The 13,203-nt window shown below is 52.4% G+C and overlaps 1 protein-coding gene across 1 annotated transcript; it reads left to right on the top strand.

Moving 5' to 3' along the window:
- Positions 1-3,958: 3,958 nt before the first annotated feature.
- On the top strand, positions 3,959-10,082 carry TMEM72 (transmembrane protein 72). Its single transcript, XM_009480975.2, has 5 exons — positions 3,959-4,028; positions 8,005-8,071; positions 8,495-8,566; positions 9,292-9,431; positions 9,622-10,082. Exons 1-5 carry the CDS (start codon positions 3,959-3,961, stop codon positions 10,080-10,082), a joined length of 810 nt encoding a protein of 269 aa, XP_009479250.2.
- Positions 10,083-13,203: the final 3,121 nt, after the last annotated feature.

Genomic DNA, 13,203 nt, shown 5'->3' with positions numbered 1-13,203 from the left:
GAAAATCCATTTCCTCTCCATGACAGGTGACCTGGTGGAAAAAGGGCACAGGGAGGCAGCACATGGCACCACTGCAAAAGCTCTGGGCAGCTGCCTGCTGGCTGCCTATCCTTCAGCAGCCAAGGGAGAGCCCTGGTGTCTGTCTGTCTCAGATGGACAGGTCGGTGAAAGGAGATCCCACCTCCACTGCTACTGCTCAGAGAGGGGACCAAGGCTGCCAAGCAAGGCTGCTTGACATGGTGGTTACAGTTCAGGGCTTAGAGAAAAGAGGGGGGGAAATAGCAGAAAGAAATTTCTAGAGCACTGTGCAAGGCAGTTTGGGAACTGTTTTTACACAATGGGCAGAGAGTGAGAATAGCTGAGTAAGTCAAGCATATTCCATAGGTTTCTGCCAGAGCACAGCCTGTGGTGCCTTACATCCTGTGACGGGAATCTCTGCTCACCGCAGCACTCTTGCAGCATTACTATTTCACAGAGGCAAGGCGTGACGTGCGTGCTGCTCCCCCGCAGCCTTCCAAGGGCGGCCGCTTGGCACAGACGCTGTACTGTGGCCTTGGTCACAGAGGAATGGCCATGGTGGCCGTGCCACAGCAAAATGACTTGAGTGAAGTGTAAGGAGGGAGACATGAAGATGACGACTAACATCACCATGAAATCCTAACACTGAGATAAAATCCTCTCAAGTCAACCCATATATCACTGGAAGCAGCCTGTAAATGTGAATCCTGGCTGACAGCCAAAGTGCAAATGGCAAATGGCAAGCCTCTGTGCAAGAGAAGTGGCTTAATGTGCAGTGGGGACCACTGCTATTACACATCCCAGAACAGGCTGTGCTGGTGCATAGGTTTTGCAATGTTGGTTACAGGCTATTAAACCCCTCTGAGGTCATAAGTTCTCAGTCCTCTTCTGACTGCATAAACTCATTCCTAAAAACTTCACCAAAATACACTCAAATGGCTCACTGTTTCATTGAGGGTATCATATCCTGACTTGAACAGAGGCAGAATGAGAAGGGACCCCTCTACCAAGAAAAATCAGGTTCATGTGAGGTTGCTTTGTAGGAGCACTAGCCAAAAAAATTCCTATATGGAAGGAAGGAGCTGCTAAAGGAGTGTTGGTACAAAGCAAGTCTGAGGATACCTGTCCTGCTCACTCCATGGTCCCCTCCTGGGCACTGGAGTGAGAGAAGCACCAGCGCACCGATGAACAGCAAGTGGAGAAGATCTTGAGTTACCCCAGGCTAAGGGTCTCCCCAGGTTGGGGACAAGGACCCTCAGGAAGGCTGATGTAGGCACACTCAGAGAATGGAGGTTAGGCAATAGCTAAGGGAACATGGGAAGGAGACAGGAGGTTTAAATTGTTAACGTATTAATCGCCTTTCCCAAATAGATTCTGTTCCTCCATCACACCCACCCATTTATTTTAAACCCTGGGGCTTGTTGCTCTCCAGAAAGGAAACATTCCTGTCAAGGGCACTTAGGCAAAGTCATTTAGTTTCTGGGTGAGAGCTCAGTGTAAGGGCTCCAGAGTAACAGCCCAGCGTGCTGCACTGCCTATGGTGGCAATGGGGACCCCCTCCACAGGAGGAGGTAGTGGCTTGCTGCATTGAGAGGTGCTGGGTGCTGCTGAAGGCACGGTGCTGACAGCACTTCGGATTGCACTGTGGTGTTTGCTGCTTTTCTTCAAGCCTAAGCTTGTGGCTCTAAGTGATTCCGAAACACTCTTACGTATTCCTTTCATCTATTTGCTTTTTAAGTAGTTTTCTAGCTTTCGTGTTTGTAAAGAAACACCTGAAATTCAATACATCAGTGTTAAAAAAACTCGAGACAGCAAGGAAAAAAAGCATCCAGACCGTTTGCGCAACCTCAGGGCTCTTAAGCCGGTTTGGTGATTTCTGGAAGCAGAGGGTGCTCCTGGAGCCTGCAGCGATGCGCCGTGAGAGGGCACGGGGATCCCCCAGGCAGTGCCCGGATGCAGAGGGCAGGGCAGTGGAGTGCCCCAGCTGGGCTCTTCCCCAGCCTTTGTGTGACCTTCCCCACTGGGGTGCCTCTGCTTCCCTCTTTGTGTCTCTCTTGAAAAGGAAGTTTTGACACACCACTGAGTCATCAGTTGTGGAAAACCCATAGTTCCTTCAAACACCCACGGTGGTGCAGGAAGACAAGAGGAAACAGGAACACCCAAAGGCAGTGCCAGTGCTGCAAGGCAAAGAGACATCCTGGGTCTGCACCATTCGGCGTTGCCTCTCGGGATGCCCTGGAAGCCCTTCTCCAGTGGGCTTTTCCATTTTTCATGTGGCAAATGTGCTCTGCCCCAAACCATGTCAGCATTGCCTGCTGCAAAATCCTTGCCACACACCGTCTTGTAAGTGTTCAGAAAAACAGTCTGCAGTTATTTACAGGAATTAGGGACCCATTTCATGAGCTCAGGCACTTGACTATCCTGGGAAAATCCCAGTCTGAAATACAGACCAAGATCCTGTGAAGGAAAAGCTGTCACTGTGCCCTTGGACCAAGTCATCTCTACCCCTAGGATACATCAGTACCACACACACTGGCCAGGTTCAGCTTTGTGGTCTCAGGCATGTGAGAAGGGATCACAGCAGACAGGCTCGGCCGGTTGTCGCCTCCCCACAGGGTTGCCTGTGTGTGAGCCGAGTGTGATTCACCCAGCCCCTTGCCCACACCGCTGCCAGCTTCACAGCAAGCGTGGTGACGGGCAGGGGCTGCAGTGACTCACCTGACACCAGCCGCGGCACAAGGTGAGCTCACCAACCTGTGAACCCATGGCCCCACAGGCACCAGACGTCTGCGCTGCCCGCCGGCACTGTGCTGTTGCTCACACGCCCCTCCTGCCGGGACTGCAATGACCAGGTGCTGCTGCCGACACCGCCTCTTCCCCAGACAGCAGCAGGGGGGGATCGAATCGGTGACCCCCAGTGAGATGCACCATGTTCAAGCACTGAGGAATGTGGGGCTGGGGTCCAGAGCAGGCCAGTGCTGTCCCGTCTTGGCCTTCAGACATGCCTAAGGCTGCCCCTCTCCAGAGGCGGTGTGTCCTGCAGAGACAAGCCAAGAACCCCCAAGCTGTCTACCAAATCCAATACAAAGAGGTCAGAGTACCTATGCACCCCACTCCACGTGTCAGGACACTTGTGCGACCCTGGTGCCATTAAAATGGCTCTGGTGACTACAACACAGAAATACATTTCACTGAGGTTCCTAAGAAGAGAAATACACATCTCCCCTGCTATGGTTGGCCTGGGTCTGTAGGACCCTTGGGAATAGATCTGACCTCCTTGTTCCTGTGGTTGCACATCAGCCCGGACACTGCCCAAGCCGTCCTAGTCAGAGCCTGGCAAAACCCACACGGTGAGCAGCAGCCGTGGCAGGGGGCTCAGCTGCAGGAGGCAGCAGGGCTGGGATGCCCTGGGAGCCTCGCAGCTTCCCAGAAATGTGCCACTGTCTCGCCAAGAGCAAGCATCGCCATCCTCACAAATGGTTAACCTGCTGGGAGCTGCACAGCACTAATGACTTCACATGCATTTAATCAGCTTGGGCTTCCAGAGCCTCCTCCTTCTCGGGAGCAGGAAAGGCCATGCACCCTGGGTGCAAATGCTCCCAAAGCCGCAACCCCCCTCCTTACCAATCATTAATCACCGCCGGCCGGCAACAAGAGCAAGCGGCAAGCAAGCAGGAAAAGGCCAAGTCTCCACAGCCTCCGCGGGAAGCGGTGCTGACCGGTTCCCCGTGGTGGCAGCTTGCTCTCCGACCACCCTCCCCTGGGAGGCCCCGGTGGAGGTGGCCAGTCCTGCATGCACTGCCCTTTCCCTCGGGAAGGTCACTTGGTCCTGGGCGCAGGAGGCTCTGCCTGCGGCTGGGAGCTGCTGGGCTCCGCGTGGGGTGGGAGCTCTGAAGAGGAGTTTCTGCCTGGTCAGCACCGCAGTCTTCATCTCTTCGCCATGCGGCACAAGGCGTTTTGGAGTGCCCTGGAGTACACCTGCCGATTGCTAGGCATCTCCACCGCAGCAGGTAAGAGTGAGCTCTCTTTTTCTTTGGCACTAAAAGGCACTGAGTGGGTGTCGGGAGCACTGAGCTATCTCCCTGACTTTGGCCAGGTGCACCCACTGCCCCATCCTACGAGGGGGACAAGGAAACTTGCTCACTTTGACTTTGGGACCGAGGGAGGGAGAGTGCTGGGTGTCTGGCCAGACTTTTTCCAAATACTGTGGGAGGCACAGTGAGACATCAGAAAGGAAGAGCCAGCACTCAGAATGGCAGAGGACAAGCTAAAGCACAAATGGAAAAGAAAACTAAACCACATTCTTATAAAAGACATGGGCACAGGCAAGACGTGAATGCGACTGAAAAGCAAAATACTTGTGGCTGCACAAGACTGTCAGGCTGCTCTGTGGGATGTGAAAATGAAGGAGGATCCCCTTGTGCTGTGCACAGGGAGATGTCCTGTGCCAGGCAGGATGGAGAGTTCTCAGCCATCACAGCACAGATACTGCCAAAGTGCTGCTCTGCCTCTAGCAACCCATCAGGGAGCAGGCTCAGGAAGTAGTTCAGATTATAGGTGCAGTACAAACATCATACATTGACCCACCTGGTTAGTTGTATCCTCTCACCCACTGCCAGCAGCTGCTTGGGACCAGCATCCTCTGGGTTTGGTGACACATCAGAGCATTTGGCTTCTCGTGAAATGCAGATGTTTTGAGCCGGCTGTCTCAGGCACAGCGTCTCACCCAGAAGGACTGATCTGTGGTGAATAACCCTCTCACATGGGGCATCTCTGGATGGGACGTGGGGAAACAGCTAACACAGAGGGCTCAGGGGTTCGCTCTGGCACTGCTGCTGACTCACTGTTATGGGACAGGACAGGCAGCTCTCTCTGCCTCAGTTTCCCCATCACTAAAGCAGAGATCAAAGTGCCTGATTTGGCTAAAGGCTGGAGGTGTGAAGCAGAGTTTCCTGGTGAGAGGTGACTTGAGGTGGTGCCTGTGGTTCTTGTGTCAGACCCCTAGGAATTTCACATTTCAGACATGGCAGAGTAGGTCACAGCAGGCCCTCCTATGTTTGCTTTTCCTTTATCAACTGCAGACAGCCCTGAGAGACACTGTGCTCAAGTGAGGAGCAAAGTAGAAAGCACATAGGTCAGCTGAAGAGAGCACAGGTCCCCAAGGACACCTAAAGCCCAGCTGGGATGCTGGAGGCTGTGCTCTGGAATGTGCTTTAAAGGACTGATAACAGGCAGAGATTTGAGCCTCAGAGTTTATACAAACTCCCAGTAGATAAGTGCGCATCATGATGTGACTGCAGCAGATAGGAGCTGGGACGCAGCTTTACCCAGCAAATGCAAATCTGTTCCTTTCTCCATCCCTGTCCCCCTTGGGCCCATGTGAGCCCCATGCTGGTCATATTCTCTCTTAAAGCTCTAGGGAAACTCATAGAGACCTTCCTGTCAGAAAACATGAGCTTTTTGCCATGGGAAAACTAAAGCTAGAACAGCAAAATTGGAAGTAGCTTACAATTTGGAAGTGTCTTAGTGGAATATAATCTCTCTCTCTTGCCTGTTTTCTTTTCATCATTCTGCATCATCCGCACCTCTTCCTGTAGTTCTTGAAATGAGCAGTGCAGTCATCTCTCTGCTGAGCACCACAGAGCATAGACAGCTGCACTACAGACCTCTGTGCTTTTCCATAGCTCTGATGCATTCCCAGTGTCACCTGACTTTCCCAAAAGGCCACTGAAGAATGGGAGGTGCCTGTGTTTTATTCCTGTATGTGTCTCAATGGAGTAAGAAAACAGCTTGATGCAGTGTTTAGTGCCTGATGAGGTGTATGAGGTTTTTGCATGAAATGGAAACCATGCAGAAGAGAATCCCACGGGGTTTGTTTGAAAAAAAATATGAAAGTGAGGGGAGAGTGCATCAGCCTCAGTAATTGATTCTGAGAAGGCCTGGCCAGCTCCATAAGCTGCCTGCACACACAGAAGGTTACCCACATAATATAAACCTCCCCTTCCCCCAGGATCTTGGAGTGTAATGGCTGTCCGCAATGGTGCGGCTGCAGGGTTTCTGTGTGTGAGAAATCAGACAGCCCTGCCATCGGCAGAGCCTCACGGCAAGTTAGGGAAGAGCAATCAAACAGCCCCGCAATTCACTGCAGTGTTTGGGGCATCTCTGTAGTTAAGAGATTTTAGGCCCTGTGACTTCTGCATGTAGGCAGACAGTCCTTATTTCTTAATTCTTACGCTTTCAACCATTTAATTCCTAATCATGTGCCTTTAGCCACATGGTTTGGATAAGATCCAAACGAAGGCAGCAACTAGTCCAAACAAACACCTCAGAAACAGCCCGTTGCTTCTTGCAGATTCTTCATCCAAACAGCTTTGTGGATAAAGCAGAAGCTGTGCAAAATCAGGAAACCTGCCCATCCAGAGCCTCAAGCATAACAGCCAAGCTGTTGAATTCTGCATTCATCCGCAGGGAATGAATGGATGAATGAATGAATTCTGCGTTTGTAGGGAAGATTATAAAGAAGTTTTCTCAGTCAGGAAATAGCAAAGAACAATACTTTGCATGTAGGTTTACTCAGCTCACACAGCTTCACAGCCCTCTGATGAGACTGATTTCCCAGTGCCTCTGCTTGGGGCTGGAGAGGCGGCCTCCATGGAGGAGGTGTGTGGGCCCCACGCGTTCCCTTGGCTGAGAGGGACCAGCAGCTGCAGGTGACACAGAGAGACTACAGAGGGGCTTTGTTGAGCCCAGATGGGAGAGCTGTGTGCTCAGGCACGGAGCCTCAGCATTGACCCACCTCGCAGGCTTGATGGACACTGGTCTGCATCCCTGTCTGGGAGCCTGGTACTCTTCTCCAGCTGAGGCAAACCACAGCTCAGATAAATTAAGCCAACCGGCACCTCAAGGCTTGGCCAGCACACATTGAGCAGGACCACCAGTGAACTTCCTGAGCACCAGTGGAAGGGCAGGAACTACTTGGTGAGATGTGGAGACCTCAAGCATGGACAGGAGTGTGGTGACTGCCTAGACCAATGCTCTGGCCATGAGACATGGGCTCCACTCAGCCCCACGCTGCTGGCACTTGTGCACTGTAACCAGCCAGCAGTGGACCAACCAACTTACTGCTGTAAGGCACTTCATTTCTGCTCCATTTTGGAAATTGTCTTGTGAGGAACTGAAGTATGTTGAAAGAAATTTTCCATTCCCTGAAGCTATTGGCCCCCAACAACCAGTCCAGAGAAGATTTTAGCCTTGCTAATACTCTTAATCCCCCTTAAACTGACCCCCCAGTGTGCTGTGCTGGCTGGGACACTGAGGGGACGTTCATTCCCTGGTTTTAATCTGCCTGCTCCCATTATATGTTTTTCTGTTTGGCTAGCAAAGGATCTCGATGCTATGGCTACAGCCGTTTGTGACGGCAGCTTGCAGAGTTCCCCTGTCCTGCTGCAGCCCTGAAGCCATGTGTTGGGTGCAGGAGGCCTGGGCAAGCAGGGAGGGCAGGGGAGAGAGGCTGGTGGGTGCTGGGGGGACCTGGAAAAGAGGCAGAGAGGTCCCCAGACCAGGAGGGGACACAGGTGGATGCAGCAGCGGGAGGGAAGTCCCTGTGGCAGCCGTGATGGAGCAGCGTGGCAGGAGGTCAGAGGGACACAGGACACTGCTGCTCACCCCACCCAGCTGTCCAAGGCCAGCCGGTATCCCCAGAGCACCTCTTGCCAGCCCACACAGTGGCAAGGCTGCTGTGACAGGGATGCAGCTGGGATGAGTTTCTGGACTGTATGTCAAGGCCAGCATTCAGCTCTGACCCCCCTGGGTTGGTGTGTCAGCATGAATCACTGGTGCTGGCGGTCCTAACGTGCTGCACAGCACAGGAGGAGCAGCTTTGCCAGCCCCTGGGGAAATCAGGGTGTCGATCCTGGGAGCTGATGGGGCACCGGAGAGTTGGGAGCCAACCCTGCAGTCAGTATCTTTCCTGCCTTCTCTTTCTAGTGCTGATCGGTGTGGGCGTAGAAACTCTGCAGCGAGGACAGTTCAAAAGCCTGGCTTTCTATCTGCTGTGAGTATTTTTGCCCTTGAAGTCAGAGCTGGTGGGGGTGACATGTTCGACCCCTCCACTGTACATAGCAGCAGACTAGACTGCAACAGCATTAGGGAGCAGTGTCTGAGGTTTTGGGGGATTCAGATCTCCATCTCTAGGTTTCATATAAGTAAGCTATTCCTGTTAGAGAAAGTGATGCTACTGCATCATCCATGCTGCTGCAGACTCAGGCAGGCCAGAGGTGACACTGGCTGCAAGTTGACCCCCTTGGGGACAGAAGGGCTTTGAGCTCTCCTCCACAAGCCAGCCAAGCAGAGGATGTTCAGACCCCAGCACACAGACTCTGTTGTAAACCAGATAGTAAATCCTGGCCCTCTATGCCCCTTGTGCCACCTGCATATTCAAGCCCAGCCCTGCTTCTCTGACAGCTCCACTTTTCAGTTTTTCAGGGGTTGCAGTTACTGTCTGTGAAGGCTGCTTCTTTATCAGTTTGTTCCTGGAGATGTGCTTCACGTGAGTAGACCCTGTCCAGTGTTCTCCAGCCTTGGTAGGACCTCCCTAAGGCAACTTGCCCCTTACAGGCAGCACCAGACTTACCTGAGCTGCAAGTGCCAGACCAAAGGTCCTGCTCCTACTGCCATGGCAAGTGCACTCAGGCAGGGGGGAGGTAAGTGGGGTCATGTCTACAGCCAATTAAACCTGTGTTTTAACCCAAGCTTGTGTTGTAATTTGCTGAGCATCAGCATGGCAAACCCTGGTCTTCAACATCTGCTTAACACACAGTATGAAGCCCTGCAAGGGGCTAGGGTTGAGGGAAGAGCCAGGTCCCCAGGGTGAGCTGCAGCTCCCTCCCAGAGACAGTGCAGAAGTTTAAGTTAAAATGCAGAAAATCCTTATGTACTTCTCAGAGGCTGAGCAATTCTGCTGTCTTTTAGCATAAACTCAAAAGCCCCGATAGCTTAGAGGCAACACCTTACTCCAGCTAGTAGGCATTTGACTGGTGGGCAAACACACCAAGGAGAGATGGCCTGAGATGCTGCCCTCTGGTAGATGTAGCCCTTGGCCTCTTCTCCCCATGGGAGACACTCAGGCTTTGCTTACCTTCCCTGACCAACACACCAGTTTCCTGAAAAACCAGAGTGAGAATCTGCACATCTAGATGGATGACAGTTAGGTCCAAGTCTTCCTGCCATGTGCTTGCTGCCCCATCCCACAAGGACATCTGTTTCTTTTCCCAGATATGAGCCTGACTCCCTGGCACAGGCCTGCTGGAAGCGAGCTAGACGCCCGGGGAGCTTCCAGAAATTCCTGGGGTACACGCTGCTCTCAGTGGCTTGCTTCCTGCATCCCGTCCTCGTCTGGCACGTCACCATCCCTGGTGAGGAGCCCATGCTGGGGTGGAGAGTAGTGCAGATGGAAGAGGACCATGGTCTGTCGGGAGCCAGAGAGGGTGGGGATGTGTGGGGTGCTGGACAGGTTGCAAATGGTGCTGAGCTAGCTAGACCAAGAACTGCTTGGCAAGCTCTTCACTTTGTCCCAGCCCTCAACCAACATGTCCTTCTCCCCAGGGTCCATGCTGGTGCTCACTGCCCTGGCCTACTTCCTGCTGAGCAAGAGGAGGAAGAGCCCAGGGCACAAAGAGATGCATCCCCAGGTGGGCCAGTACGTGGACCCTTCAGCCACCATGGCAGCCCCAACCATCACTGGTGACACTGAGCAGACCTACACCTTCCACGGGGCCCAGAGGGAGCAGCACTGCTCGCTGCTGGGCCACATGAAGAGTATCCTGAAGGGCAGCAAGGACAGGAGCCTGGCCCCGGTAGCTCCTGCCCAACCAGTAGCCCTGCCAGCCCCACGTAAGCAAGTGCACTTCCAGGAGAAGGTGGTGCAGATCATCCCCTCTGTCAGTGAGAGCTTGGAGGACATGGAGAGCGAGGCTGAAGAGACCACATCTGACACAACGCCCATCCTCACCCCGCCCGAAGCTCCCATCATCCTCGCTCCCCTCAGCTCCACAGGCCTCTTCTGAGCCCTCAGCAGGAACGAGGATGAGACAGACCTGCTACCCTTGGTGCTGGCATCCCTCCCTGCTGCTCTAGCGGCTGCAGGGCCCCGAGAGGTGGCCTTCCTTGCCCTCCCTGCCTCCAGGGTGACAACTGTGTTACCCCCTTTTCAAGGGGCTGCCCGCATTACATGGTCCCACACCTTGTGACAGGGCCAGTGGTTGTCCCCAGTCCCTGCAGCGCCGTGCCCAGGGGACAAGTGGTGGTTTAGCCAGGGTAGTGCCAGGACAGTAAGGTTTCTGCTCCCATGGCCTCAGGCATGGGTCACTCCTCTGTTACGGCACTACACGTCACAGAGGCTGCTCCTGCCTAACATCACAGCCATGGCATGTGCCTCCCATGAGGCAGCAGCAGGCAGGAGGAGGGGAGACCACCACCCCCCATGCTCTGACCCCAACAGGCAAATCACCTCTGGCCTTGGGAACACCTACACAGGAGCAGGGAGGACCCTGGGGCTTCCTGCTGTTCCTTGCCCAGACAGCCCTCTTGAGTTAGAAGAGCTTTGGGATGATGTAGCAGCTCAGGTTATGAGCTTCAGCACCGTGTTGGCACAGCAGACCACATGTAACTCCCTATGTGTGTTAATTATGGGCCCCAGAGGGCAAAGGCAATAATAAAGTTACAACGCTGTCCCACCAGTCCCCTCCATGCCAGCTCTTCCCTGAACCCTTCACCTCTGGCTTAATCCTGCTGTATTTTCTGCCCTTTGAGGACTGTTAACTCCTGTTCAACTCATCCCCTTGGCTCCCTCCCACCTGAGGACTATGACTTTCTGCTTCCAGATGGCAAATGCCATCTGTGCCTGCAGATACCATCATGGAGACCCTCTCATCAGCATCAGGCAACTCTTTCAGCTGCTCATGTGGCTGGGTTTGCTTGGACGCAGGACATGAGGCCACACTGTCACTGCTGGTGGGAGGAAGACCTGTAACTGCTCTGAGCCCAGGCACAAAGCATCAGGGTGAGATGGTGGTAAGGAGAGATCCCTGAGACCTGCTTAGACTATTTATAAGGTAGAAGCCAGTGGGACTGGCTCTTTTTCTTGGAAATACATTATTTCTTCTTTTTAAAATCTTAGCTCTCTGAGTTACAATGACCATGTTCATTTAGGAAAGCAGTGTAGTTTGAAGTGAAGTGTGAAAATGTGAAGTGTAAGCATTCAAAAATCAGAAGGCAATTGAGAAGAATAAGAACCCAGTGCTACTTTTTAATAAACCCTTTTTAAGTAACTCATAATTTGGGACATGGATGGGGAAGAAGGTGGAAGATATTGACTCACAATATTTGACTGCCCGTGTTTGATAATGAAACTCTGTCCACAAGACCAGCTTATGAATGGTTGTGCAAACTTGCCATTCCTACAACCAGACATGAACAAAAAGCTTTTTGTTGTATCACCAACATTTAAAATGATAGCTGGTATCAATCTGTTCTAAACAGAATACATGGATTAGAGACCTCCTCCTTCTGGCTGCGCAAATTAACCCTTCAGCCCGTGATTGCATGCTGGGGAAGAGTCACGTACATATCTGCCTTTAGGAAGGTTTTGTACCTGCAAAAATGTCTTCAGAAAATTGTGCCTGTTTACAGCCTAATGCTGAACAACTGATAACAGCAAGCCCAGGATCCAGCCACAGCTCCACCCTCAAGCTAGTGTATTCATCACATTAAGAAATAAAAATAAAGTTTTTTCCTCTAAAGTTGGTGACCAAACAGCATACCTGCACCAACAAAGATCCTGACCCAGCCATGTTAACAGGGTACCCACCGTTGCCAACTCTGCCCCAAAAGGTTGTGCTTGGAACTGGCTCCCTGATTCAATCACACATTTGCTCTGCAATTAAACCTGCTCTCATTAGCAAGCTCAGCTTTCTGCATCATCCAGGGCTCTTCTTTGAACATTGCATAACTAATTACACACACAGAGATAAGGTTTGTTCAAAAGGCACTGTTCCAAATAGATCAAGCAACCTGCTGATAAGAGAAAGACCACATTTCTGCAGCCTCCTCTCTAGCCCTGAGCAAAGCTCCAGGGCAGCCTGGGTGGGAAGAGCTGCTCTTCAACAAATTTCATCCTTCAGCCCTTACTCAATCAGCCACACGCTTCGTACCAGTGCAGCAGCAGGGCTAGCTGGCAAGGGGAGAAGCAATGTGGTGAGAGCACCTGTGGGGAGCAAATTTCATTGCTCTGTGAAATGCATAAAATGAGTTTGTAATTGTTAGATTCTGCAGAATAAGGTATTTCTGGTTTTAGGCTCATCTTTGAAAGTCTGTTGTAGGTTTCCCTTAGGAAGCAAGACTGGGGGAAGCTACAGGTGAGGTGGTTGTTCAGCCTTCCTGGAGACAGCACTGGACCTGGGTGCTTTTCTTGCCTGTTCCCTTGTGTTGGCCTGGCTCTTCTCCAACCCCACAGCTAGCTGGCTCAGGAGATGAAGGCTGGAAAATAGCTGCTCAGCTTTTCTGTAGTATTAAATTGCCTGTTCAGTTAAGGTCCATGGCTGGCTCACCCTGGAGTCTGCCAAGAGCCTGCACCAGTGCCAGGGAAGTGCTGGGACCACAGAGCTGGGGGCAGGATGCTCCAGAGGCAGCCGAGCTGTGCCCCAAACAGCAGCACACAGGTGCTCTCCCGCCACAGGGGCTGAGCTGCTCCCGAGGTTGCCCCTGCCAAGGAGTTTGTTTGTACATCCCCCACTCTGCTCCTCACCACTCATCCCGCCCCTGCTGCTATCTGCCAGCTCCATTGGCTGACAGAGCTCGTTAGCCCAGAGGAAAAATAATTAGGAAAAAGAAAGCGGGTGGCTATCTTCTGGGGTAATGAGGCAAATAAATTCATGGAAGGAAGGGCCAGCCACAAAGTGAAGGGGATAGGGGATAAAATCACCCCTTTCAGAGGGAGCAGGCTGTTAGAGCAGCTCACAGAAATGCAGCCTCGGGCTTCCTTTAAAATCCCAGTGCAAAGGAAATGTTCAGCTTCAGGGGTGTCAGATGAATTTGCAGAGGGCTCAGAGATTATTTGCTCAAGTGTACACTTCTGTGTTGGCCCCCTGCCCTACATCTAGCTGTGTGGGGCATCCCATGGGCTACTGA

Source organism: Pelecanus crispus, chromosome 10, assembly GCF_030463565.1.
Source record: "Pelecanus crispus isolate bPelCri1 chromosome 10, bPelCri1.pri, whole genome shotgun sequence".
Taxonomy (NCBI): domain Eukaryota; kingdom Metazoa; phylum Chordata; class Aves; order Pelecaniformes; family Pelecanidae; genus Pelecanus; species Pelecanus crispus.
The sequence above is the reverse complement of the archived record's forward strand: the minus strand, read 5'-3'. Positions and strand labels throughout refer to the sequence as shown.